The 26040-nt window shown below is 42.8% G+C and overlaps 1 protein-coding gene across 11 annotated transcripts in view; it reads right to left on the reverse strand.

The window, feature by feature from the left end:
- The window catches only part of mbnl1 (muscleblind-like splicing regulator 1), a 41022-nt gene that overhangs the window by 6594 nt on the left and 8388 nt on the right, over nt 1-26040 (reverse strand). For 4 of the 11 annotated variants that reach the window (XM_034104199.2, XM_034104200.2, XM_034104196.2 and 1 more), the window contains exons 2-7: nt 20067-21011; nt 4583-4798; nt 4171-4392; nt 2571-2810; nt 1560-1613; nt 236-389 (exon numbers count right to left, since the gene is read on the reverse strand). In XM_034104199.2, the coding sequence (XP_033960090.1) occupies nt 236-389; nt 1560-1613; nt 2571-2810; nt 4171-4392; nt 4583-4798; nt 20067-20240 (1060 nt within the window). In that variant the 5' untranslated portion in view covers nt 20241-21011. Of the gene's footprint in view, nt 1-235; nt 390-1559; nt 1614-2570; nt 2811-4170; nt 4393-4582; nt 4799-20066; nt 21012-21376; nt 21497-26040 lie in introns of those variants that run through there. The other 7 variants (XM_034104203.2, XM_034104201.2, XM_034104204.2 and 4 more) reach the window with 4 other exon arrangements.

The following is a 26040-nucleotide window of genomic DNA, read 5'->3' on the forward strand; positions in this document are numbered from 1 at the left end:
ACCACCTGTTGAAGACCCATGATCTAGAGCTTTCATGTAATGTCATATGTTTGACTATCTTTGTAAATTCCCTCTATCAGAAGACAACAAAAGTTGATAAATAATCCACAACCAAACTGCTCTGCCCTGCATTCTACAACTTTGCCCAACCCCAGACAAGCAGGAGCCGGTTAGACGGATCCAGGCGTCTCCTGGGTGCTCGGAGCACTAGTGGAGTTGTCTTTGGGAGCCGTACCTGATGGGAGGAAAGCAGCCTGCTGCTGATACTGCATGCTGGCCAGGGCCTGTTGGTACTGGAGCATGCTGGTGTTAAACATGGCAGAGGCCCCGTTGGCCTTCTCCAGGGCTACCCGCTTGGGCATGGGAGCCATGATACTAGGAGCGATGCCCTGCCCAGCCAGATGGAGGGAGGACAGTAAAAAAAAAATAAAAAAAAAAAAGAGAGAGAGAGAGTTGCGTGGTAAAGAGAGAAAGGATGTGTTGGAAAGAGGCAAAAACGGGAAAGAAAACAAAAAAGGTACATACGTTAGACGACATTGTAAAAACAGCATGACAACATCCTTTTGTGTACAACAACGATACAACAACAACATCAATATCGTCATATCATCAGTAGCAAGCAAGCAGCAGTCTGACACGATTACTACACAAGCAGGAGCATGGTGCCTACTGGAGCTACTGGCTAACAAGCATTCATATATTCATTACATTTCATCAGGAAGCTTCATTTTGATTGTTAACTTTCTTTTCCTAGATTTGACTAAATGCAACATGAGCAAGCATTAACTATTAAAACAATAAGGCTGCTAACAGGAGGTGGAACAGGTAGGAAGCACATAGAGAGGGAGGCTGCACTGCTAGCTCCATGATAAACGGTGTAAGCCATGTTTAAGTGATGGTTCACTCTCAGACCAATGTCAAAAATGGTCTCAAGTCAGATGTAAAATAATTTGTTTGTGATTGTGAAAGTTTTCAACATAAAACGCTCTGAAGGTGGATTTGGTCTCAGCATGAGGCCATCTTTGAGGTCTGAATATCTGTGACAAGATTTGATGATGGAGTGAACTATCATTTGAACTGTCATCATTTGTTATGGTGGGATCAGTACCGTATGGTTTGTAAAGACTGTTTCTCTTAGCCCCACCCTTATCCATCTGACATGCACTAGCAACACAGACATGCACACACTTGATTTAGCTGCTCCACAACACTGACCACTGACTGGACGTAAGACTGAAGCCATGCAACCGTTATAGAAGCTCTACTTCCCTAGCCCTCGCTGACGTTTGTTAAATAGGCTACATGTGATGAACTGATTGTGGCTCCTAATTATACATTTAATTTGTATTTCAAGTCATTTCTACAAGAAACTAGTTGTTTGGAGTCGGATCCACAAAAGCCACAATCATTTTATCACAGGCAATAAGGACAGATCAGCAGGAGGAAAAAACAGACATTGCACTGAGACAACGACGACAAAAATAGCTAGGTATCTTTGGTTAAAACACTGCTCTACAACAAAGCCACATGCCAAGCTAAAAGGTGAAAGGTCATAGTACCAGGTCAAAGGTTGCGTCGAGGGGTCGCTTCAGTGATTTGACAGCCGACTGAGTCTTAATTAGCAGGCAGCGAGCACATGATGGCAATGGCCAATGGGGTTCAAGCGCATTAACATAAACCAGCAAGCAGAGGTGCATCATGGGGGCAGCAGTGCAGTTTGGGTATAGGTGAGAAAAAACAAAAACAAATAAAAAAACAAATCATTGGAATGCAATATACAAGGGGATAACAGGACTAAGGCATGCACAGTTTGGAAACTAGCCCTCCTGCTCTATAGTTAAATCATCGTCAATAATGATAACTACCAAACTACATTAGTTACTGTCACACAAAGATGGATGAATATAGCGATGAGAATCTTATTCTAATATTTCTTTTCGTGGCTTGTATTGATCAGACTATAAAGTAAAATCCACATGTTTTCTGTTTAACTGTACGCATCGTAGTCAATTTCACATGACAACCATTAGCTCAATGCTCTCTGCCTCACACTATATCAATAAGAGCATGAGCACAGTAAATCACTGAACTACAGAAGTGAGCCAGGTGCTGTTACTGTGAGAAAGCACAATGAACCCTTTTCAAAAAACGGAGGAAGAGAAGTGATACCGTAGGAAGTACAGAAACAATGGAGTCACATATACGACCATCAGAGAGAGAGGAACTGACCGGCTCGTGTTCCAGGATGAGATGAAGAAGGACCCTTTTTTTTCTTTTTCTGGTTAGGAAAATAAATAACTAATTGAGAATAACGTACCATTGTTCCATCCTTCTTCATATCATGCTGTCCTGAGCAGATTTTACCCACACCAAGTTAAGGACCTTTAAAATGTGACCTGGCAAAAGCAGAACTAAATAATACCAACATGGAAGTATGAGCCACAGAAAAGTATTTCCTCCAGGGAGTTTGAACTTTGAATAAATAGCCCTAATATAAAAAGCAATCACTTTGAAGCTCCTTTCAGCCTGCTGTGTGAATGTGTGTGTCCACGCTTGTACAGACTGCTCACCATTGCCGCGGCGGCTGTGGCCTGGTTCACCTGGTGCTGGGCAGCCTTTATTTTGGCCTGCAGATGAGCCGGTGGGTGAAAGTACTTGCACTTTTCCCGAGAGCACCGACCCTTGATGTAGTCCATGCACACGGTGACGGTGTTGTCGTTGGTGTCGATCATGGTGCTGTCTGCGGGGTGGGAGAAGCGACAGTCGGTCTCCCCGCGAGAGCAGTTGCCCCTCTGATATTCACGACACACCTGGAAAGTGAAAAGAAAAGATGAAAAGATGTGGAGCTATCTACGAATTCAGCGAAGCATGTGGCTATAACAAAAAACGGTGCCACGTAGAATATTTCCTGCCTGGTGCCTTTATGTAGAATATATGAATTATGATTCATCAAGCCTTCACTTTGTGATGTAAGACTGTGTAGCTAAACACATCCATTACTTTTAAAAATGCATGAGAGCTGTAGTCTAATAAGTGGATTAAAATGCTTTGCAAGGTCAGATTCTTCTTGCTGTGTAAATCATTTTCTAGGCCTTCCTCTCTGCAGTATCCTTTTACACCAAACAAACGATCTGTACAGAGATATGCAGTGCACTTCCTGTTTGACTGAAACGGTTCGGTATAGATTTCCTGTGCTTTGACGTGAATATATATCACATTGAGGCAAATGCTGAAACTTTAACACAATAATCCTTGATTGTGATATATTTTCTTTTTATCAGGAATAGTTATGTGTTTGTTGGAGCTTGAGAATCTGCCTTTTTTTTTTTTTTGTAAGTGAGACACCAGAGGGCAGCACCTTCTTTTAAATGACATGTAGCATGAACACATGGGTTTTACTCTCCTGATATCTACCCTGCTATGAGTGTGTGGTTGAACTCTGATAAATGTTTCAGTAAAGACAATTAAAAACTCTTGGATTTGCACTTTGCCCTTTAACGTTACTGACTTAAACATATCCTACAACATGAACTAGTTGACTCAACAATGACACTAGCAGCTACGGTACAGGAAGGACTTTTACTTGACTTAACAGTTGCTATACTATTACTGTAGCTGAGGAAATCATTAAGGCCTTTTACACTCAAATCATTATAAAACAAGTTCCGGCTCATCCCCCTTGCTTCTCTAATGGTATTTTGTGAAGCGTACAGTGTGAGAGCACAAACTGTACCGGAAATAGATGAGGCAGAGTAAATGAGAATGAGTTGAGACAAATATGTAACAACTCTTAATTACAACCACTTCTTAGAATGCACTTGGCTTCATAATCTGATGAAATACTGCAGTTTATGGGCTTTATGGTTTTATTTTAATCACCTTCTTCTTTGCATAATAGTACTGGCTATTAATATTACCATATCGCCTCAGACACAGTAATACAAGTGTAATAAAGAGTGCCGTTATTCTTATGCTTGTTAAACCACTTGTTAACAACACTTGTCTTGTTTACAGGCTCGTTATCATCCTGTGCCACTCCACTCCCAACGAAAAACACACCATGAAGTAGATTTGATTAGTTTTCCTGAAACTCTTAGGAAGGAGTGGGTTGATTATATGCTCCAGAAAATGCTGAAAAAAACAGGTTACATTCATCAGTGTGTGTGTTACCTCAAGTCTATCTGTTCTCAGCAGCTTCTGGGCTGCAGCAGCCGCAGCGTTGGGGACTTGGCTCATGTTGGGGCTGGAGGCCATGAGGACCTGGGTGCTGGGCATGATATCCTGGGGCATCAGGCCTGGTGACATGGGGCTCAGGTAGGGATTAAAGGCTGCGGCGGCAGCTGCTGCTGCACTGGCATTGGTGGCCATGCCTGGCGACATCGAGAACATTGGCTGGAAGAGAGCAAAAGTAAAAGCAAGGAAATGAAATAACATGACATCATGTGCACACAAGCCACAAACTGTGAGCTTTTTGTATGGGAAAAGAGAGGGACTGACTGAAGACAAATCAGAAGACGAAAAGAGCCACGCAGACAGTGAAGGAGCTGTACATGGGTGAGCTTTTACACGTATGCGTTCTCACCGTGGGCAGTAGCTGTGGTGTGTTCATACGTGTGTATCCTCTCACCATAGGTGATAGCTGCGTGCCAGGCATCATGGCGTTGGCGAGATGCATCTGTTGGGCGAGCATAGCCATGTTCTTCTGCTGGATCAAGTTGTTTCTGCCATTGATCTCCAGCTGGGTCTTTAGGTGGGCAGGAGGGTGCAGGTACTTGCAGTTCTCCCTGGAACAACGGCCCTGAAGGACGAAAGCAGAGGGGGAAACTGAGTCAGAACTACACATACACTCTCAATTCTTACAATTTATGAACAAGGATATGTTAAAACTACCGGAGTAAACCCTTTGTAGGAGTATCTTTACTACGTTTACTTGCACTCTGTCAAAATTGTAGCTTTAAGGCTAAAGAATAGCAATGTCAATGTTTGGTTTGTTCATTCTGAGCTACTGTAAAAATAACATATTCACTGGCCTTTTAAAAAATTACAATGTGATTATGGGAGATAAGAAGCAGGTTAATTTGGCTTATGTGTAACATCATAACATGGACAATTTCTTAATTTAATACCAGATTCACATTAGGTCTAAGACGAGCCTAGCACTGATTGTTAGCGGCTAGCCTTTTCCAGTCCCAGCAGAGATATATGTATGTGTGCTAGCCACAGGAGGTCACACACTAGTGCTGCTCTACAAACTCCCATCTTGGTTATATGTCTAACGCTATAAATAATGCCCACATATTATCCACATATAATGTATCAGCAGTCATCCTGAGGTCACACTTGAGAGTCTTCAAATCATTATCAAAGTCCGGTATCCCTTTTTGCTGTGTCCAATTATACCTTCAGTCTGGAGAGGAGTCACACACGCACATTCTTACGCAAGCAAGAATGCATACGCATCGGGGTCATGTTCGGATAACAGGTGGCGGATACACGTCACACAAACATAAGACAAACACACACACACTCAGGTCACCAGTTTAAGCAAGAAGATTTACTTTCAGTCCTGAGGCACAGCTGAGCTGACCGAGCAGCCTGGCCTCAACACTTGCTGACAGAGCTGGCCCCCACTGGGATTCATCTCTGTATCCTGTCATGACTCCATTCCCCTCAAATCTCCTTCACTTTCACTGACACTGGAGCACCGGACAGGTGCGAGGGAAAGGGGTGGGGGATAAGGAGCAGAGAGGGGGACACTTTAATGACAGTGGGGGCCTCCTTCAGACGTGTAGTCTACTTGAATTCCAGATGAAAAATAGCCTTCTTGCTAACTGGCGCATTTACAGATATGTCGTATTTTGTTCGCTGTTCCTGATAAATAAACGGATAAATATGAAATATAAATACACAAGGTATTAGGGCTGCTCGATTATGGCAAATCAATTATATTACAATCATAATCTCGATTATTTGGGTCAATAATTGATATCACGATTATTAAAAACGATTATCCATTTACTTTGAAAACATCCATTTATTGAAAATAAAAAAGGTGTATATGTTTTTAACAGTTGATTACCCTGAACTTTAAGTATAATTCAATTGAAAAACCAATACAAAAATAATATTATTTTTTTAAATAAATAATAATAATTTAAAAAGAAAATCGTTTTATTTCGATTATATTGATTTCATAACCGTTGCAAGCCGCCAAAATCGTAATTGCGATTAAAATACGATTAGTTGAGCACCCCCTCCCCCCACATTGTCTACATTGCTGTAGACATAAAAGCCATAAAAGACATGTCTGGATTTCATTAAAGCTGTTATACACTACATAACTAAAACATGACACAAATACTGTTGTTGAGTTTAACCCCATTTCACACACAACTCTTGTCCAGTGTTTAGTTGCAGGCAGATAAGGAGTATGTTGCAGTTTCTGAATAATTTGGAACCCAAGTGTATAATAACTGTACGTCCATTTAAAGGGAATTTTAGAGACAAACAGAAGCACACTTTCCTATGCTGGGGTTAAGGTCTCCTGTTAGGACTGACCAGGTTGTTCATGTGTATTTAAGCTGAGCTGTGACACTGTGACACTGTGACACGGTGACACTGTGACACTGTGACACTGTGTGTGTGTGTGTGTGTGTGTGTGTGTGTGTGTGTGTGTGTGTGTGTGTGTGTGTGTGTGTGTGTGTGTGTGTGTGTGTGTGTGTGTTGAAAGTGGGCGAGTGTGTGAGACGAGAGGAGCTGAAAGCAGGTTCTAATAGCACTCAACCAGAGAGTGACAATGGCATGCAGCTAGGGGAGAGTGAGAGTGTGTGTGATTTTGCTTCGTGGGTTTGAGTGTGTGTGCGGAGGGGGTTGCAAAGGCATGGAGGATCATATTGCATTTACCCCATATGACCCTGGAGCAGCAGTTTGTGTGTGGCTTTAGATGGAAGGGTAATGTTTGAGAAAGAAACACATGGTTTTGACTTTAAACAACTACGTTCGCCAATCATGCCAATAACAATGTCTCTGATAATATAGCCTGATAATAACAATTCCACAAAGAAAAAATGCCACCAACCAAAACATGCAGCCATTTTGAATAATGAAACTATTAGCAGAAGAGGAAACGTCAGGCAGCATAAGTGGAAGAGAGAGCGTCTAAAGCGAGAGCCGGGGTGCGTCATTGACATTCTAGAAGTTGCAGAAGAAGTCATAGTTTGGATCATCACGAGCAGGGAGAGAGGGAGAGTATTGGCTCTGCTCAGATCATGTTTGTGGCTGTTATTGTGACATCAGCGGCCTTGAGGAGCAGCTAGAGACGGTGTCCACGGCAACAGCGCAGCCAGACACTCCTGCTCTAACAACACAGTGTTTCCTGGCATCTTTCCGATCACTGGCAAGCGAGCTCAGCAAAGAAAAACACTAAAGATACAACCCACCCTGAAGCCCCAGCAGATATCCTCTTTACCGTTCTTATCACAGAGCAATGCTTTTGTCTCCATTTGGGGATTCAACACTGGCGCACAAATAATTACATGATCTCATTATAAGACACAATTTAAAGTTCATTGTGTGAAAACTGGATGAGCAATGAGGATCCATAAAAAGATTTAAATCACATTTATCACAGTGAGAAGATACCTGGTGAGAATGTGATGAATTCATTAACTGATTTTCTCTTATGCCTGAAATTATGAAAACAATGAGGCGAGCAGCTTCAGAGAAATGCACCCACATCGCTCTTTGATTCCCTTTTTTCAGTGCAGGTGGATATGAGCAAAGAGCACTCACATATTTGTCTTCGTCATCGTCGGTGTGTTTTTAGAAATGTTTTCTTTCCAATTCAGGGAAGCAGTTACAGAGCAGAGTGATTTATCCAGGGCCACAACTCCAAATGACAGGATTTAAAGATATTCTAATTACAATCATAGATTTCTTTGAATAATTCGAAATTGTTCGTCGATATTTACAAATAAGTAACCTTTTTAAAGTTAGCAAAATGTCTTAACATATTGGAGTTACAGGGTATATGCAGGAATCCTGAAGTCAAATGTAATACCTTTTTAAAGACCCTTTCCATACATTTTAAGACCTCATCGCCACTTGGAGTTTTAACCAGTTACATTGGCGACACACTCTACCTCACATTTACTATATACAGTATTGATTGTCCTTCCTCCTTATCTTCCAACCATTTGGACGCAAACTTGCATTTCCTCATAACGATGTTGTTTAACAACCGGCGTAAACGGACCTTCGCGCTATCAAGCAGTGAGCGTGCGATGTCCTGCTCAGATGACGTCAAATCCAACGGGATGCCATAAATAAACTACACAGAATCACACTACACACCTACGCAATGACTACATTCCTCTTGACTGCCTTTTTATTTTTTTATTTTACTATACTTACTTGTTTGCCTGTCCTTGTTTGTCTACCCTCCCTCATACTGTAAAGCATCTTTGAGTTGTGAAAAGCGCTATATAAATAAAATGCATTATTATTATTACATTCAGGCAGACTGTAGAATACAACCTCTTAGGACAATTTATATACTTATTGAAAACAAGCTACAACATGTAATACCTTGGAAAATGCCGTTTAATACTTTTTAATAGCCTTCATTTTTGCTAAATTGATTTTTCAACTTTTAATACTTTTTAAGACACCCTGAGTTATTGATAACTGATTTAAACAATAGTACCAAACCAATTACAGATTTCACAGAAGAAATAGAAAAGTTAAATAGAAAGTTATTGCAAAAAATGTAAAATGTTACATAAAATATCTGCTTGTCATCACTACCTCTGAAAACAGACATTTGGATGATAGATAGAAATAATATAAACCTAATAATAACTGAACTTTCCCTGCCACCTTTAACAATGTGTTTTGAATAAATAGTTGGGGTTGAGTTGTGTTTCCCCGGCTGGAATCAGATATGCCAAACAGGGCACAATAATCCCACTGGCTACTGTGCCGTCTGATGGATGATAAGTTGTAATAACATGTCCCACCCTGACCGCGCTCTCTCCTAACTCCGTGGCTCCCCTGCAGACACACACCCTGCTTCTGTGACTGAGTGGGATTCAAACAAACAATGAAGTAATGTGTAAAGAATGCTGGGTGGGGCTGCTTCCTGTCCTTTTGAAGAGAGGAACACGCAAGATGTACTAGTGCACATGTGTGTGAGAGAGGAAGAGTGAGACAGTGGAAAGGTGAACACAAACTGGCTTCTTCTTCAGGGTTAAAGTAAACATAGCTGATGGTGCTGTGCTCACAACCTTTTTGGCTTCTTATATGTTTCTGTTTGGTATAGGGGCAAAATACATTTCTTATCTGCTCCTTCCTTATGAAAACATGCAGAGCTCTCAGGTCGTCTTTTACATAGAGAAGATATCTCAAATTGTTTTACTTGAATAATGTATAGGCCTGAAGAGGTAAAACTGCCTAGAAATGGAAAAACTATTTAAAAAGAAGAAAAGGAAATGTGTAAAGCAGAAAACCTTGGCTTTCCTATCCTGTTAAAAAGCTTAAAAGCTCTTCCAAGAAAAATCCTATGACTCTTTTGGGAACCATACAAAAATGTCATATCAGCTTCTTAATCTCAGGAATGAAAAATATGTATTGTAACTCTTATTAAAAGATGGTATGTGTCTGTTTTATATCACTTGCTTGAATCCTGTCATACGCACACACAGCATTTATTCTGCATGTCATAATGAATGTTGATCTTCAAAGTGCAGTTCATTACATGAACAGTTCCAATGTATCCTAATCTAATGTGCCTCTCATGTTTGACGCCAGTGTTATGGTGTGAGAGCTGTGTATAGTTGGCTTCTGGTGTGAAGCTACACTGTTCTCTGCACTGCCTTCCAGTGACTTCTGTGCAAACAAGCGCAGAGATGAAAGCACTTTCTCCTCACACACACTGTGAATGAAGCTTTGTTTTCCCGGAGAACAGCAGAGACTCTGGGCCAGGCCCCGTGGTTGGTCTCTTTGTCCACTGTGTGATCAAATATGCCTTGAAATATATAAAACATAAATTAATAAGTCAATAATCTGACAAAGTGCAGACAAGTGGACTTTCCTGATAGTGAAGTAGAATATTCAGACATGGGTTGTCTTAGTATTGAGCCACCTAAAGCAACGAGCTATTCACAATCAATAATATCCTTTTACAGTTAAGTACAATTGATTTTCTTTTTAGCCTCTAAATTCTGCATTGAATTAGCAGAAGAGTTCTTGGAGAGGGCAAAGAAAGACATCACATATTCAAGCGGTCTTAGGGGTTTCTTCTCACTGGGGCCTGCCTTTCTATATCAGACCATGAACACACACTTGCACCCTTGTGATTGTGTCTATATCTCCTTGCGGGGACTCAGTGCACATGTGATCCATGCTGCACAGCTTAGTGGTCAGGGAGTAGATGTGACCGGTGGAGCTTATTGAGATATGGAGAAGGCAGGGAGTGTTAATCTACGATAATAGTTACAGTATGCCCCCGGTGACGCATTATCAACCCAAACAACAACTGAGATGAAAAGGAATTATAGGCTACAACTCAGACAGAGAGAAGGTTAGCCAGATAAAACATGTGTGAGTGGGCGGTACATGTTAAAGAGTAAGCACATCTTTAAGAGAAATACTGTAGATGGCAGTATCCCAGGTGATGTTCAAACAGTCCCTGTATGTATTAGACACAGTGGTAGCCACAGAAACCTCACTATGTACACACACACACACACACACACACACACACACACACACACACACACACACACACACACACACACACACACACACACACACACACACACACACACACACACACACACACACACACACACACACACACACACACACACACACACACACACACACACACACACACACACACACACACACACACACACACACACACACACACACACACACACACAGCAATACGTTATTCACACAGAGGGTGTTGGTTCTCAGAAATGCCTCAGGTCAGATGTCACATACACAGGAGTCCTGGATCCAAACTTAGACCTCCTGACATGACATGCCCCCCCCCCTCCTCCCTCTCGATATCTCTCTCTATCTCCTTTCACACAAACACTTTCATGTGACTTTATTTGCACCGTTTCTCCCTACGCTCGCTGTTCAATGCAGCGCTGTTTCTTCTGCTGTGAGGGCTAACACGGTTACTTCCGTACTTTTCATTATCAGTGATAACGGAGCAATCTCGCAGGTATCGATTAGAGCAGCAGCACTTTATGAAAACCATCCAGTACTCGCTCTGTGAGTACGTGAGGAGGCAAGGGAACGTTCATTTAATCACCTCCGAGATTTGTTTCCCAGTAGGGGAGGGAATGAAGAGTCACTGCGCAGAAATCACAAGGTCTCGGAAGCAACGAGGCGTCGATAACAACGACATTGTTTCCGAAATGACTGAGGTGGCATCTTTGCTCAGTGTCTGTCGGCCTCACAGGCTGAGGATCAAAGTCTGCCGTATATATCTTCATCAGCCATTTCAAAAGATGGAAGATGAGTGACATGCAATACTAATGATTAGACTTCTAGTGCCTTAGCAGAGCGTCAAAAGCAAATGCACTTTTATGATTACACAAGACATACGTTTATTGAAGGTTCAGGTATTGATATGCTTTAACGTGAGGATTAGACTTTCATAGCAGTAAGAATCACATTAAGATGTAGTATTGAAAAACTAAAATCACAGCCTGGAGTTATGGCCAACAATGTGTTCTGTCACCTTGACCCTTTTACTCTGAAAATCGAAAGATTTTATCCTTAAATCCAAGTGGACGATTGTGCCAAATATGAAAAAGTTCCCTGTCGGGGTTCTCGAAATATATATCGTATTCACAAGAACGGGACAAATCAAAAACATAATTCTTCCTGCCTTTGCTCCCCCACAGTAGAGACATTAAAAAATCCTTTGACCAAGATAAGAAAGTGTACCGCAGTCCTTTCACATCTCTATTATGCCGACTACATCCTTGTTTCTACCTCTTCAGAGTGGCAGCTTCAAATGTATGTAAAGAAAGTTTGGAGGCATGTCACTGCTCCACTCCTCCTTTATATGCTGTTCTTTAATCCCTCTCCAACACACCACTAACATCATTTTCTGCACACGGTTTTTCACATTCACTTCTCAGTTTTGTGACACCTAGATTGTAGACAAGGAATGGCAAAGTATATTCCATCAATGGCCAAGTAATAACCAGCAGGCAGATGATTAATTGAGTTTGCAGCACTCACTGACAGATTTAATCTGGCACGTATTGCGTTAATCTGATCTCACGGACTGTAATCCTATTCGCAACTCTAATCCCACTGTCAACTAGCCTAATCCTGTTTCTGTGTGAGATTATCTCCTTCAAACTGGCTCAATGCTTTCGCCCTCTTTCTCTTATTGCATTTTAAACAGGGATTTAAACTGTTCAAATTGTTTCTCTGGTAAAACGTAAGAAAAGAAACACGCCAGAGGAAGATTTCATTTGTTTCTGAAGCTACTTTTCGTGTTTTACAAATTATGTAGAGGTGTTGATAATGAGCATAAAGAGGAATTATTTGGGTTCATTCTTTTCTGCATAATAAGGGCCTTTTCAAGTGACAATGGCATCTAACCAACACATCGTCCCAATGTCCAGTCGAGAAGTCCAGATGTATTAACTGGCAGTGTTTACATGCAATTTAATTTGCATTCTAATACAAATGCTACTACTAGTACTCTTGATATATAAAGCAAACCAACACGTACCTGCTGTTACTATGAGAAATAGACAATGTAGAAGATGCAGTGTCGCATATGAAGCAATATAATAATAATAATAATAATAATAATATATTTTATTTCTATAGCGCTTTTCTTGAACCCAAAGACGCTTATAAATAGGGACGCCAGCAGTCTGTGCGTATCACACAAAAACTAAGCAACACTAACCGAACCTCAGGTGGTGTTACCGTTTCAGGTCAAAAGCAAAGCACACATAATGGATGGTGAATAGCAACATTGGAGGATTTTAATGATGTGTTCACTGCTGTCTTTTTAGGCGAGATTTGCAATCAGAAGGTTAGGGTTGGAAGCAGAAAAACTGTGAAGTTAATAAGACTAATGCCACGGGTTTGACAGGCCCAGACACTGAGATTTTGAGAAGGAATTCAACAAGATACAAATATCAGCTACACTTTTTTCCTTTTAGCCTCATATTCTCATGCCTTTCACCACCAGCGGGTATCTCACCTTTAAGATTCTCCTTTTACGTTTTGGCATCAACATAGAGGAAAGGGGCGGGGTGCAGTTGACTGATGGACCTAACAGCTGGCGAGAGGGAGGAGCAGCGTGAAAAGGTGGTGAGAGAGCTGAGTCTAAGTGAGTAGTTGTGCCCTGAAGCTCCTCTGCTGCTCTCTCACCTGTGTAATGGCTGAGCTGACTGACTGGCTGTGGGACTGTTTGCATGCAAGAGGTAATGAAAAAACGACACAAACTGAATGATGAAGGGGTGATGGGTAGAGGACATTTGGAAAGTCACACGGCTGACGGTCTAGTTTTCCCCTTTAATTTCCACTTTAAAATTAACTTAAATTCCGTTTTAATCAAACCCCATTTTGTTACTATTTAGTGTCCCAACTTTTTCTTTCAATTGCAATTAAAGGTCCCATGTCATGGCCATTTCTACTGATCATATTTCCATTGTTGAGGTCTACTAGAATAGATTTCAATTGTGCAATTTTCCAAACTCACATTGGTTTCTCATACAGCATCTCTGTATAGTATGTGTATTCACTCTCTGTCCTGTGAGCCCAGTGTGCTCTGATTGGTCGGGACGGTGCGAGGCTCGCTGCTGCTCGCCGCTGTGAGGAGCGGACAGGTTTCCGGGTCGGCGATACAGCGAGAACAAGCGAAACTCATCCTGAGCACACACACACTCACAGCCGAAGTAAAATCAATAAGTGTGGCTTGATATTGAGTAAGAAAAAGCTTTAGAACGCTGTGAGAATGGGTCTGCAGAGAGCGTTTCTCCGCGATCCCAACTCGTCCACTACCAGCGTTCAGGGAGCTCTATGCAAGTCAATGGGGACTCCCTGTTAGTTAGCCAAGGGATCCTGGTGTGTGAGGTGCACCGCGGATTGGTCCATTTGGGCTAAACACAAAGCTACCTCTTGTTACCCCCTCTTAAATGATGGAGACAAGTTTGAACATTTACCTTGAAATTGCTATTTTCAAAAGAATTGAAAAGTTAATACCTAGGCCTAAAGCTGAAACTTAAATAACAATTAAAGTATGATGAGGGTTGATTTATTTCTTGAGTATGATTGAATATTAGAAGCTTTCCTTTGAAAATGTATAGTTTGAATTCGGTTTGCTCAGATGTACCGGTAGTTTACCGTCTTCAATAGTTTAGGAACTTACATTCGACTCAATACATGTTTAAAATATGTCACTGCATGCTGTAATCTTTTATGAGTTTTAGATTAAGCAATACCGCAATCTTGGTTTTATGGTATGTCTGCGTGTTTGAGAGTGAGCCAGAGAGAGACAGAGAGAAAAAGGACTATAGGAGTAATCATTGTATCAGTGGTGTTATAAAGGGGCCCAGTGTGATGGAGGGACAGGGACGGCTGACACTGAGAAGAAAAGACGGGCTGTTGTCGTTGATCATCCGTCACATAACCTCACAGAGAAGATTCACAGCTAAACTGATCCGACAAGGATGCACACACCATGGAATAAGCAGACCAAAGAATGTCTCTGTGTTTGTGTCTGTAAGTGTGTGTGTGTGTGTGTGTGTGTGTGTGTGTGTGTGTGTGTGTGTGTGTGTGTGTGTGTGTGTGTGTGTGTGTGTGTGTGTGTGTGTGTGTGTGTGTGTGTGTGTGTGTGTGTGTGTGTGTGTGTGTGTGTGTAGGCCTGGATTACACTGGTCAAAACACACATCTCTAAAGTATGAAAGGCATGAGCATAAACCCCTCAATGCCACGACAGAGAGGCGTTAAAGATCCTAATGACTCAAATGAAAGCCCCTGCAATGTGACTCAGCTCTAATGTTTGTATGAAATCTCCTGGTTTTATTTAGGGAAGACTGAGAGCAGCCAAACAGTGTGACACGATGAATAGCACTCCAATAAAAGCTCAGTGTAATGGATGACTGAATCCTTGTTAATTTAAAGCAGAGACATTTTCATTGTGGATGCACCCACAGTTATCTCATTAAAAATCCAATCAAGAGGAAGATCCTATGTGTGCTGCAGAGGAGAGAACCCCATATGGATCCAGGGGACAATCTGTGTGAGCTACAGCTTCACTGCAGCACATGACTTAAGAGCAGCACAGTGCTACTGAAGGCAAACCTTGCTGATCAGGTGGGATTAAGCATTTATGCGGAAAACACATTGGTGTTGGTCAGATTTGGGCATTGTTACTGTGTGCACGCTCACGTGTCTTCATTATTATTTTCTTTAGGGTCGTAATTTGCAGCAACACATTTGTTAAAACAGCAATATGAGGATCTCAGGAATACTGTTTGATTTTTAAATATTTTCTTGTTATCATGTTCGATAATTCCTTCTCAGGTTTATAATAAATCTTGCTGTTATTTCTATTTCTCATTAGTTCATCACTGGCCAGAGAAATACCATCGGTTGACTTTATGTGGCCATGTGCAGTGTGTCTTTGAATGCAGTGTCAAACACACATTAGCCTTCTGAACTCCACCCACATGCTTACACAATGCAAGTGTATATTGGCTGTATAATAAGTTTGAAATGATAAAAAACACTGTCCACTAGGAAAGCAGCTAATATTTACCCCACATGTCTATCCCCCCCCCCAACCACTTTTCAGTGCACGCGAGTGTACCTTGTTCCATCCTACCACTGAACATAAACATGATGTCAAATAGGGTCAGCAAAATGAGAGGAAAGACAGATAGAGAGGTGCAGACTTTGAAAGAGAGAGACAGAGAGAGATAAATAAGAAGTATTTACCCGCCCCTGTAATATTGGCTCGCAACAGCGTGGTAACACAAAGAAACCCGCTGCAACAGCACTACTAAAACAGATACAATAGACACACACACACACACACACACACACACACACACACACACACACACACACACACACACACACACACACACACACACACACACACACACACACACACACACACACACACACACACACACACACACACACACACACACACACACACACACACACACACACACACACACACACACACACACACACACACACACACACACACACACACACACACACACACACACACACACACACACACACACACATATGCATGGGCATGCACTTGGCCTATATTTCTCAGGCCACAGCCATGATGACAGTGGGTGTGTCAGTTGGCAGTTAGACAAGTTTAAAGTCTAAGCTGTGTACGTGTGTGTGTGTGTGTGTGTGTGTGTGTGTGTGTGTGTGTGTGTGTGTGTGTGTGTGTGTGTGTGTGTGTGTGTGTGTGTGTGTGTGTGTGTGTGTGTGTGTGTGTGTGTGTGTGTGTGTGTGTGTGTGTGTGTGTGTGTGTGTGTGTGTGAGAAGTTGAACTGTCATCTATGGGGGACTGTGTTACCAATCCTTTTCTATGACATGGACAGCAGTGTGTCTGGGTAAACAGGGACCTGCTTCTGGGTTAAAACAAGGTCGCTCCTTGATTGCACTCCAGCCCCTAAACGCACACCGCATTCGTTTATGTACATAGAGTGCATAACTTAATGTGTGTGTATCAGGGTGTATTGCCAACCACCGTGTCCTGGGATGGGTGTGGCCTGAAGTAAATGAGGCAAAAACCAGACTGAGCGGGAAATCAAGTAGAAGGCGCAACCAAGATGGGAGGAGAATGAAAACAGGCAGCGGTGGACTAGAATAGGCTTGTATCAAATTAAAGTGGGATGGTACACTACTTATAAGCTGGCAGTTTATCCATGTGTGGGTGGAGTAGAGCTGCAGTTTTACAGTTAAATTACTGTAGAGAGTAATCTATATTATTTCAGACACATTCTAGTAGAAAATAATCAGGCAGGAATTAGCTTGCTTGCTTCTGGAACCTGAGCTGACTATTATACTCAAATCTGATTAAGAATGCTTTAGAGAACTCGAGTGATTAGCGAAGGTTACTTCCTCAACATAACGTTTAATGCTTCTTCTTGCAGTTTAGTCAGATACACTGTACCACACTTTTCCACCTGTCTCATCAGTTTTTCCGTCAGCCTTTACAATATGAGAGCAGATATTTAGCTGCAGATAGGAATTGTTTGTGCGGATTCAGAATCACTGTCTGTTTAGAAGTGAATCATTAATGGTTACAACGGTACATTTAAATCAGGGAGTTATGGCAGCCGCTATCCTTCTCCAAATATTTACCCCGCGTCGACATAGCTGAGCCATCTCTGCTGCACCAACCAGAAACACAGACAACGGAAAGGGCTCTGAGGTTAGAGCCTGGGTCTGAGGCCACTGAACACCCACGCATGCATGTTCATTCTAAGCGCACGGAGACATGCACACACACACACCAGCACTTAGTTTCAATTATATTGCCTAGATGAAAACTTGGTTCTGATTAATTGCCCTGCTTGGGGGTCTATCATCCACATCTGATTACTGCCATGCAAATCTTCCCATGAAAAATGGTGATTTAACTCTTTTTGCTATTTCTGGTACTCGTTCAGTCCGTGCTCTAATTTGCTCGGCATGGATAGAACAAGCGTGGTTTAGTGCAGGACAATTATGAGTGTGTGATCTCTGCATGTGCATTTAGTGTGTCTTTTCATGTATGTGTGTGTGTGTGTGTGTGTGTGTGTGTGTGTGTGTGTGTGTGTGTGTACCATATAAAAAGGAGGCCAGAGAGAGACAGAGAGAGAGTGAGATAGAGTGAGATAGAGAGAGTGAGAGAGAGAGAGTGAGTGAGAGAGAGTGAGAGAGTGAGTGAGAGAGGTTGTTGGGGAAATGACTGGGTTTGGGTGTGACCTGCTCAGCTATGCACTGGTGATCATGTGAGACCTGTTCTAATTATACACTTCTCAAGAAGAAGGCCGATCCTCTCTCATGGGCAGAAAGTGTGTGCACATGTGTCCAAGAGGGTGCAGTGTGTGCGTGTGTGCGTGTGTGTGTGTGTGTGTGTGTGTGTGTGTGTGTGTGTGTGTGTGTGTGTGTGTGTGTGTAGACTAGTAAAAGGAGCGATTGGGATTTGTGTAACTCAAGTAAATTAAGAATTTGCTCTATTTTAACCACCTATCCGGTGCGAAAGTAGAGTAGGCCATGTGATTTTTCTGTGTGGGTTTGTGGGTCTAGGCAAGAGGAAAACCTTAATGTGGTGAATGTGTCCATGTTTGTATTTAAGTCCTTATCTTCTGGTGTTTATGTGCGAATAACAACCTTTGCTTCTGTTTTCTCTCTTTCTCTCTCATACTTCTGCTGCTTCCGCTGCGGGTTTCAGAAACCTGCACTGTTTTTCATTTACCAGTGGAAAAAATGGGCCGTACAGTTTAAAAAACTATCCCCCATCTCCATTAATACACAAGTCCTAGTGGAAAATGAACGCATACTACCTAAAATAGGTCCCTTGGTTCCCTCAAACCAGCCTACATATATATGCCAGCTCTAATGTTCCAGTGGCTGACCTTTACCTCAGCATGAATAACAATTTAAAAACATGTCCTGATCCTTGTGCCTTTAGATAGAAAGCTCTCCCTAATAATCGGCTAAACTCAGGGTTTGTTTAAAACCTCTTTGATCTGTGACTTTACGATGTTGTAACGTTGAAGATCTCTGGAGTTTAGTAGAATAACAGTGGCAATCTCACCCACTAATAATAAGGGTCAAACTACGAAAATGGGGCTCAAGATGTAATAAACAAGAATGACTTAATCTGGCTTGTAATTTTGACAATCACACACACAGGCGTTAGCGTTAGCACATTGTGAGGAAACTTGGGGCGAGTTCAGCCTGGGCTTGACAATGTTCCTCTGTCCACATCTGGCTGTAAACACTGTTCTCCGAGACGACTCACACGCGCTGTCCTCATCCTAACCCTGCTCTGTTCACACACTGCCAGTGACCACGAGTCACCAATACAGCGGCGGAATACAAAAAGAAGTAAATTAAAAACACACACACAGCCGAACCTGAGTGGTTGTGTGTCAATGCTGGAAACTTTGGGCTGAGGTCCGCCCATCTCTAGAGATCTCGTGGAGCACGAGATCTCTAGAGATGGGCGGACAGATTGACAGAAGACAGATTGTGAAAGAGAGCGAGAGAATGAAAAAGAGCTGTTTGCTTTACTGCCTTCCTGCTGCTGCCTAAAAATGGAAAATGACTGCATGCGGTGCCCCAAATCTGCCCCTAACTTCACTCTAAAACACACACGCATGTAGAGAGACACAAACACACACCCCCTCTAACTGCCCCTAGGCCTCTGCACAGGAAGTGGTTTGACTGAGCGAGATCTACACGGTGACGCCATCGCCTCGTGCATCTCGAGCTGTTGAAACGCGTTGTGCTCAAGGCATCCATATAAGTTTGTACATGTGACAGCTGACTCATCTGAGTTTTGCTGTTCAAACATTGGCACAGAGCGGTGTTTTTCACTTCCAAAGAGTGTGCTGGTTTAGTCTTCAGTGTTTATGTACAGTGTAATGTGACTGACTCCTAAATGACTGCTAAAATAAGAAGTAGTAAACACCCGCCAAAACACTTCAGCCTGTTCTAGAGAATACCACAGTGCAGTGTTACAACGCCTGACTTCTGCTTCCTGGATCCAAAAAAGCAGAAACTCCACCCCCTTCTCCCCCTCTGTACGCTTGGTCACATGTTCCAGTCACCTGACCAGAAATAGGTGGGACCAAGGAGAGCACATGCTGTGGCCAGATGGCAGCATGATGTAGAAACTGTAGACAACGGCTATTTCCAGTTTGTCACTCCATATATTCACTCAAACGGCCTGTCAGACAGAACATGCTTTCTCTTATCTGTGGCCAATCTGTCTGAGAGCAGACCTCCAGACTCCCTGTTCACCACTTCTCCTTTCTTACCTTGAGTGAGTCGAAGCAAGCGATGACCCGTCCGTTGTCCACCTGACAGCTCTTGGCCGGATGAGCGAACTTGCACTCCTGGTCCGAGCGTGAGCATGTGCCCCTCTGGAACTCCCTACATACCTCCAGGGTCAGCCACTTTGTGTCACGGATGTGTGCCATGCTCATAGCCATGGCGACACGCGGCTAAAGGTTATGCTCAGTTGAAATCTGGTCTAGCGTAGATAAAGTACTTATTGTGTTTTAATCCACAACTTATAAGTCTTTTTTAGTTTATTTGTTGACAAGTCTGTGATAGGTGTTTGTGACGTTGAATGAAACCTTTCAAATACACTTCCTGTTGATTGAGCGAGGTTGTTTCCAGAGTGAAATGTTGCAGGACGAATGGTATTAGTTAAGTTTTCCTGATCAATCAATCACAGAAGAAGTGTTTGTATCCAGGTGATGACTTAGCCTAACGATGAAGGTGCCACTCTTGGCCGACCTTGCTTGCTCAGCGATCCCAACTAAAACATTCACAAGCCGAGGAGGCAAGCGCAAGAAGCCGAGAGCCCTCTGGTTGTGTGCAGTGGAGCAGGCAACGGAGGTGATAGTCTGGGTGTAGCCTGCTACAGGGTTGTGTGGAGGCTTAGAGGGTTGAAGGCGAAGGTTAAAAGGCAAGGTGGGTGAGATGCTGCGCTGGCCTGGTGGTGATGGGCTGCTGTAGTAAGGCTGGTCAGCGGGCCGTCAGGTGAGGAGAGCTGAGGCTGGAGCCCGGCTGCGAGGAGTTGGTGGTGATGGTGGTGGGTGAACGAGCAGGTCGGAGCGTATGCTGAGAGGTGGGTGTGGCCGCTGTCCTTACACTCGTTTTATTGTGGCAGCAAGCGTGCGAGGCGGGGGGGAGGGTTGGGCTTCAGCTGTAGAAGCAGGTCGAAGCTGCAGCAGACATCAGGGAAGGCACTTCCTCTGGGGAGAGAGAGAAACGAGGGAAATAAAGATTAGATTGATGATCAGATCTAAAGAAAACGTTCAGGTTTATCTCTCTTCCATTTATCTTTCATAGGAGGTTCTGACGTGCAGCATATTTTATCTGCCGCTAAGTTATACAGCTCTGGGCATAAATAATGTGTAAAAATGTCAGAAATGCAGGGGTGTCAGCTTAAACAAATAAAACTTTCACCCGCCCTGCACTCTAAACACACATGGTGCGCACACGCTCATCACGCCACGCCAAACACACACTCACACAGAAATGCACAAAGCAGCTATTCACAACTTTAAACATCTCCTGGTTAATGCAGGAAAATCTGATCAAATCCTCTGTCACTTACAGTCGAGTACAGCAAAGCCGGCCATTGCAAATGTGTTTAGAGGTGGGAGAAAGCAAGAGACTGAAAGCAGAGGGGAAGTTGAGGCAGGGCAGAAGGGAGAAGAGGTTAGTCATTTCCCTTCTTGCGAAGCGGTATGAGAGTGGGGACCAATGAGAGTTTGCAGAGTTGCAGCAACATTCTGGGCTGAGCGCCAGGTGAGAGCAGGGGGAGGAGCAACGAGGAGGCTGACCTGCATGCTGCTGAATGAAGAGAAAGCGAGACAGGCTGAACTAATCACTCTATTTCTAAGACTACCTGATGTATCTGCAAAGATGATATGTTTCTTCAAACCAGCAAGATCCCCGATGATATTGTTCTCCATTAACTCGAGCATTTCTGAATAAAAAACACCACCATGAACACTGCGGTGATCATCTCAGACAGAAATGAACTGCCTGCTGGGATAATAGCATGTGTAGTTCAAATGATAAAATAAAAAAATCCATTGGTTTTCTTTCAGGGAATTTGAATGATGGTTCCCCGTGGGCCCGGGCAGCTCTTATCGCACTGGCAGGGTAACTCACCACACCCTGTGTAGAGAAATCGCTTTTCCCAGAACAGCATTTGCACCTTCAGCAATGCTATGAAGCCGCGTCTTACTTTACAGCACTGCAACACTGCAACACACTATATCAGAGCCCTGCAGCAGTACAGCCCAGGTCATAATGAGCCAGCAACATGGATATATGTTACAGAGGGAAGGAGGGGAAACTGCTCCGTTTCACCTTGATTGACCCCAAAGCTAGCAAAAGTAGCATAACTGCTCGAAACGACCTTTGGAGTGCAAGCATAATCAAAACACATACCCTACGACAGCCCTACCCCCATAACACACACATGCACAGGCGCACACACACAGCCAATGAGCTTCCATATCATGCACTGAATAGGGGAGAGTAAAATAAATACACTTTTCGACACAATTCTAACAGAAAATACTTGCTATATGTGAGCAATCATTTTTTTGGTCAGTTTTAAAAAACATTTTTGACTTTGGGCTTGATTGAATGTTTTGGAATAAGATTTCATTTTTTTATTTTAATTGCTGTAAAAATGTGGAGTCAGCCTATACTAATCTTACTGTGTAACCCTGTATGCCCCAAGGACCTGTCATGTACTGCTGATGTTACATGTGTTTATTGCTACAACTCAGACTGATAGGGCTGATGGCAACACACTTTTATTACACAAACATACGTTCAAATAAGTTCAGGTGCATTCTGAACAGACTCAACTCAAGCCAAAGCTGGACTTGCACTCATTTGGTGGAGTAGAAATATGTATTATAACATGTTTAAAAGGTACCATGGGCCTGTATTCAATTAAATGAGAAAATGTGATGAGTTCATGCATGAAAACACCCTTCTTTGTCTGTCTGGCTTCCTAATCGGTTTCTATGGTTTCTGTTAGAGTCAGATGAGCACATATTTGTGAGAGTGAGAGACAATCTAGAACGGAGTAAGACAGTGCCAGATTGATAATGAGCGCTCATTATGATCCATCATGTCTGGACATGGGTGTCCCACTCATATTGATTTCTGCAGCGCCATGGTCTTTCTTGTCAGTATGCCACTCCCTCGATTTAATTCCACTTTGCTTGTCTGTGTTCCCTGTCTCCAAGGCATCCGTTTCAAATAGATTGATGTTGAAAACAAACTTCTTCTCCTCTATAACCAGGAGGTGTGTGGCGCAGTGGGTTGTGCGTTGGTGTTCGGATCAGGTTCAAACCCCACTGCAGTCAGCATGTCGTTGTGTCCCTGGGCAAGACACTTCACCCCACATTTCTCCTGTGGGGATTGCCCACAGTATTGGATAAAAGCGCCTAACAAGTAACATGTAATGTAATGTAATAACCAAAGAACAGTTTTTTTAACCAGCGGATCCCACTCTACTTTGTTCTCCCTGATTTGTCCACCCCCCCCCAACTCCATCCATGCCCTCAATGTGACTGTCTGGCCGACGTTCTCTTCCAGCACTCCCTGAGACTCCAAGGTCTTGCAAGCTGGTGCAAGGTCAACCACACTGGAGAAAGGGAAGATGATGAGAGAGAGGGGAGAAAAGAGAGGGAGAGAAAGAGAGAGCAACCGTATGCTTCCTATCACCCTTCAGGACAAGTGGCAGAAACATTAAATGGCTGCAAGAAGAGGAAGTGTGTGTTTCCAATATGAGCCCATCACCATCAGCTTACGGCCATGTGACTGTAGCATATGCCTCAACAGCACAAACGGTTTCCGGCATGAAAAGTAAACCTGCCCGACTTTCTCTTGGTTATGAGTCACAAAACAAATCTGTTCACGACGTGTCAGAGACGCTGTTGAAGTACACTCCTCACCTCAACGGAAAGCGCCAACTGCGCATTACTGTCAATGATTTGCACGGTGGGCTGTGATGGATGGCACATTATGAGGTAGTTCTTTTTTTAAAACAGAGTGATGTTTTTTTTGTTAAGGCATGTCTCAATTGATGAAAAGGGTTAGAGCAATCAAAGAGACACGCTTGTTTTGAAGTTGTCATGTGAATAAGAAAAAAGGTGTGGTTCACAGTCATGTCAACACTTATTGTTTAAAATTGGACATGTGGCACATTATACATGCAGCATATCTTGATATCAAAGGTCATTAGTTATCGGAGGATCTGCTATTCTCATAATCTCATAGGAATCTAGAAAGGTACTAGTATCAGGTTAGTAATGTTTCCCATAAACCTGCTGACAAACGAAGAAGTAAACCCATTGCTTGAGGCAATAACTCATAGTGGTTTACTGATGCAGTAAGCACATGCTTGTTATATTGCAAGGTCTTCTAAGGCTACCCTTAGAAAACATAACTTGTATCCGAACCTCCTATAGAAGGGAGCGTCCTTCTCTAATGGTTTGCTGCTGTTCAGTAAAAGGAGTGGTTTCAGCATATTGACAGAGGTGGATTCAGGGTGACAGTGTGCTGAGGCAGGTCATCTCAGTGGAGGACGTTGGAGGAAATGCAACACCCCGGGCCTCGCTCCTGCATGTGCTCAGAATATAGCATGTCAATATTGCCCTCACTGACCTTAGCACATACATACACACCAGTACGTACTGTATATGGACACGTGAGGAGGATGTATCCTCGCTGCTTCTTCATGCTTTAACGTTCTGACACACACGCTTTCTCGTTTGTGAAGAGATTGCACCACGTATGGGTCTGCATAAAATGAGGGCTAGAGCAACAACACATTGAATTATAAAATATGATGCGTACACTCTATCTATCTATCATTTATTTCAGAGTGTGCGTAGAAGCTAAGGATGAAAAGAGTTCACATGGAGAGCAAGGGTGTTGGAAAAATAAAAACTCTGTTAATTCTTGCTAATTTGAGTACCATTATTGTTATTGACCTCCTTTTAGCCATTAGCATCAAGGCGTCGTATTCTCTCAGCAATGAGTTAAGTTCACTCATTTATCTACAGACTAAATAGCGTGGTTTCTGAAAGGGTGTTTTAGGCTAGCAACGCACAACAAACAATGCCTATTGATTCTTCCGAGAGAAAACCATTGGAGACAATTAGATCTCTTGTATAGAATACATGGACAGAGCTTTTGACACACACACACACACACACACACACACACACACACACACACACACACACACACACACACACACACACACACACACACACACACACACACACACACACACACACACACCACACACACACACACACACACACACACACACACACACACACACACACACACACACACACACACACACACACACACACACACACACACACACACACACACACACACACACACACACACACACACAAACACCCAAATGCAAACATATACAAACATCTTTTTGTCCTGAGAGAGGGTATTCTTAAGCTGTGGTGAATATCCGACTGTGTGTGCAACACTGCATCTTTGTGTGTGGGTATGTGTGAGAGTGTGTGTGAGTGTGTGTGTGTGTGTGTGTGTGTGTGTGTGTGTGTGTGCGCGCACGTAAGGATGTGGTTAAGTCAAGGGGCGATGAGGATAATGTCTGGCATTATGGTTTAATGAGTGGCTCATTGGCTCACATCTATGCTATCTGTGTCCACGTGCTGGGAGATAGTCAGACTGCTTTCCACATGTGCAGAAAGGTTGAGAAACATCGAAATAAATTATAGGGGGGAAAAAAGCGAATACAGAAGATGAAAGATTTTACGAGTACTATAATAATGTGTGTCATATGTCATGACCTTAGCAATTGCCAATTAAACACCTGTGGGAAATTTGTATCAAGTTCATTTTATAGGAGAAAATGTCTTGGAGGAATGGTGTTCATCTCTCCAGAGTTTAGAGACGTGTAAAATCCATGGCATGTTTAATTGAAGCAGTTCTGGTCGATCATGTTGGAAATGTAAATAAATAAAAATAAATAAACTGCAAAAGGCCAACATGATCGACCAGAACTGGTCGATCATGTTGGCCTTTTGCAGTTTATTTAGTTTTTCCCCTTATTATTTTTTTCCCATTTGTATAGAAGTCTCGCTTAACGAGATGCACGAGTGACTGGACCCTACACTCTTCCATAAGTGGGTCAAAATGGATCCGCATTAGAATAATATGTGTTTTTATGCCATTTTTGTCATTTTGGTT

This window comes from Pseudochaenichthys georgianus, chromosome 17 (assembly GCF_902827115.2).
Source record: "Pseudochaenichthys georgianus chromosome 17, fPseGeo1.2, whole genome shotgun sequence".
NCBI lineage: Eukaryota > Metazoa > Chordata > Actinopteri > Perciformes > Channichthyidae > Pseudochaenichthys > Pseudochaenichthys georgianus.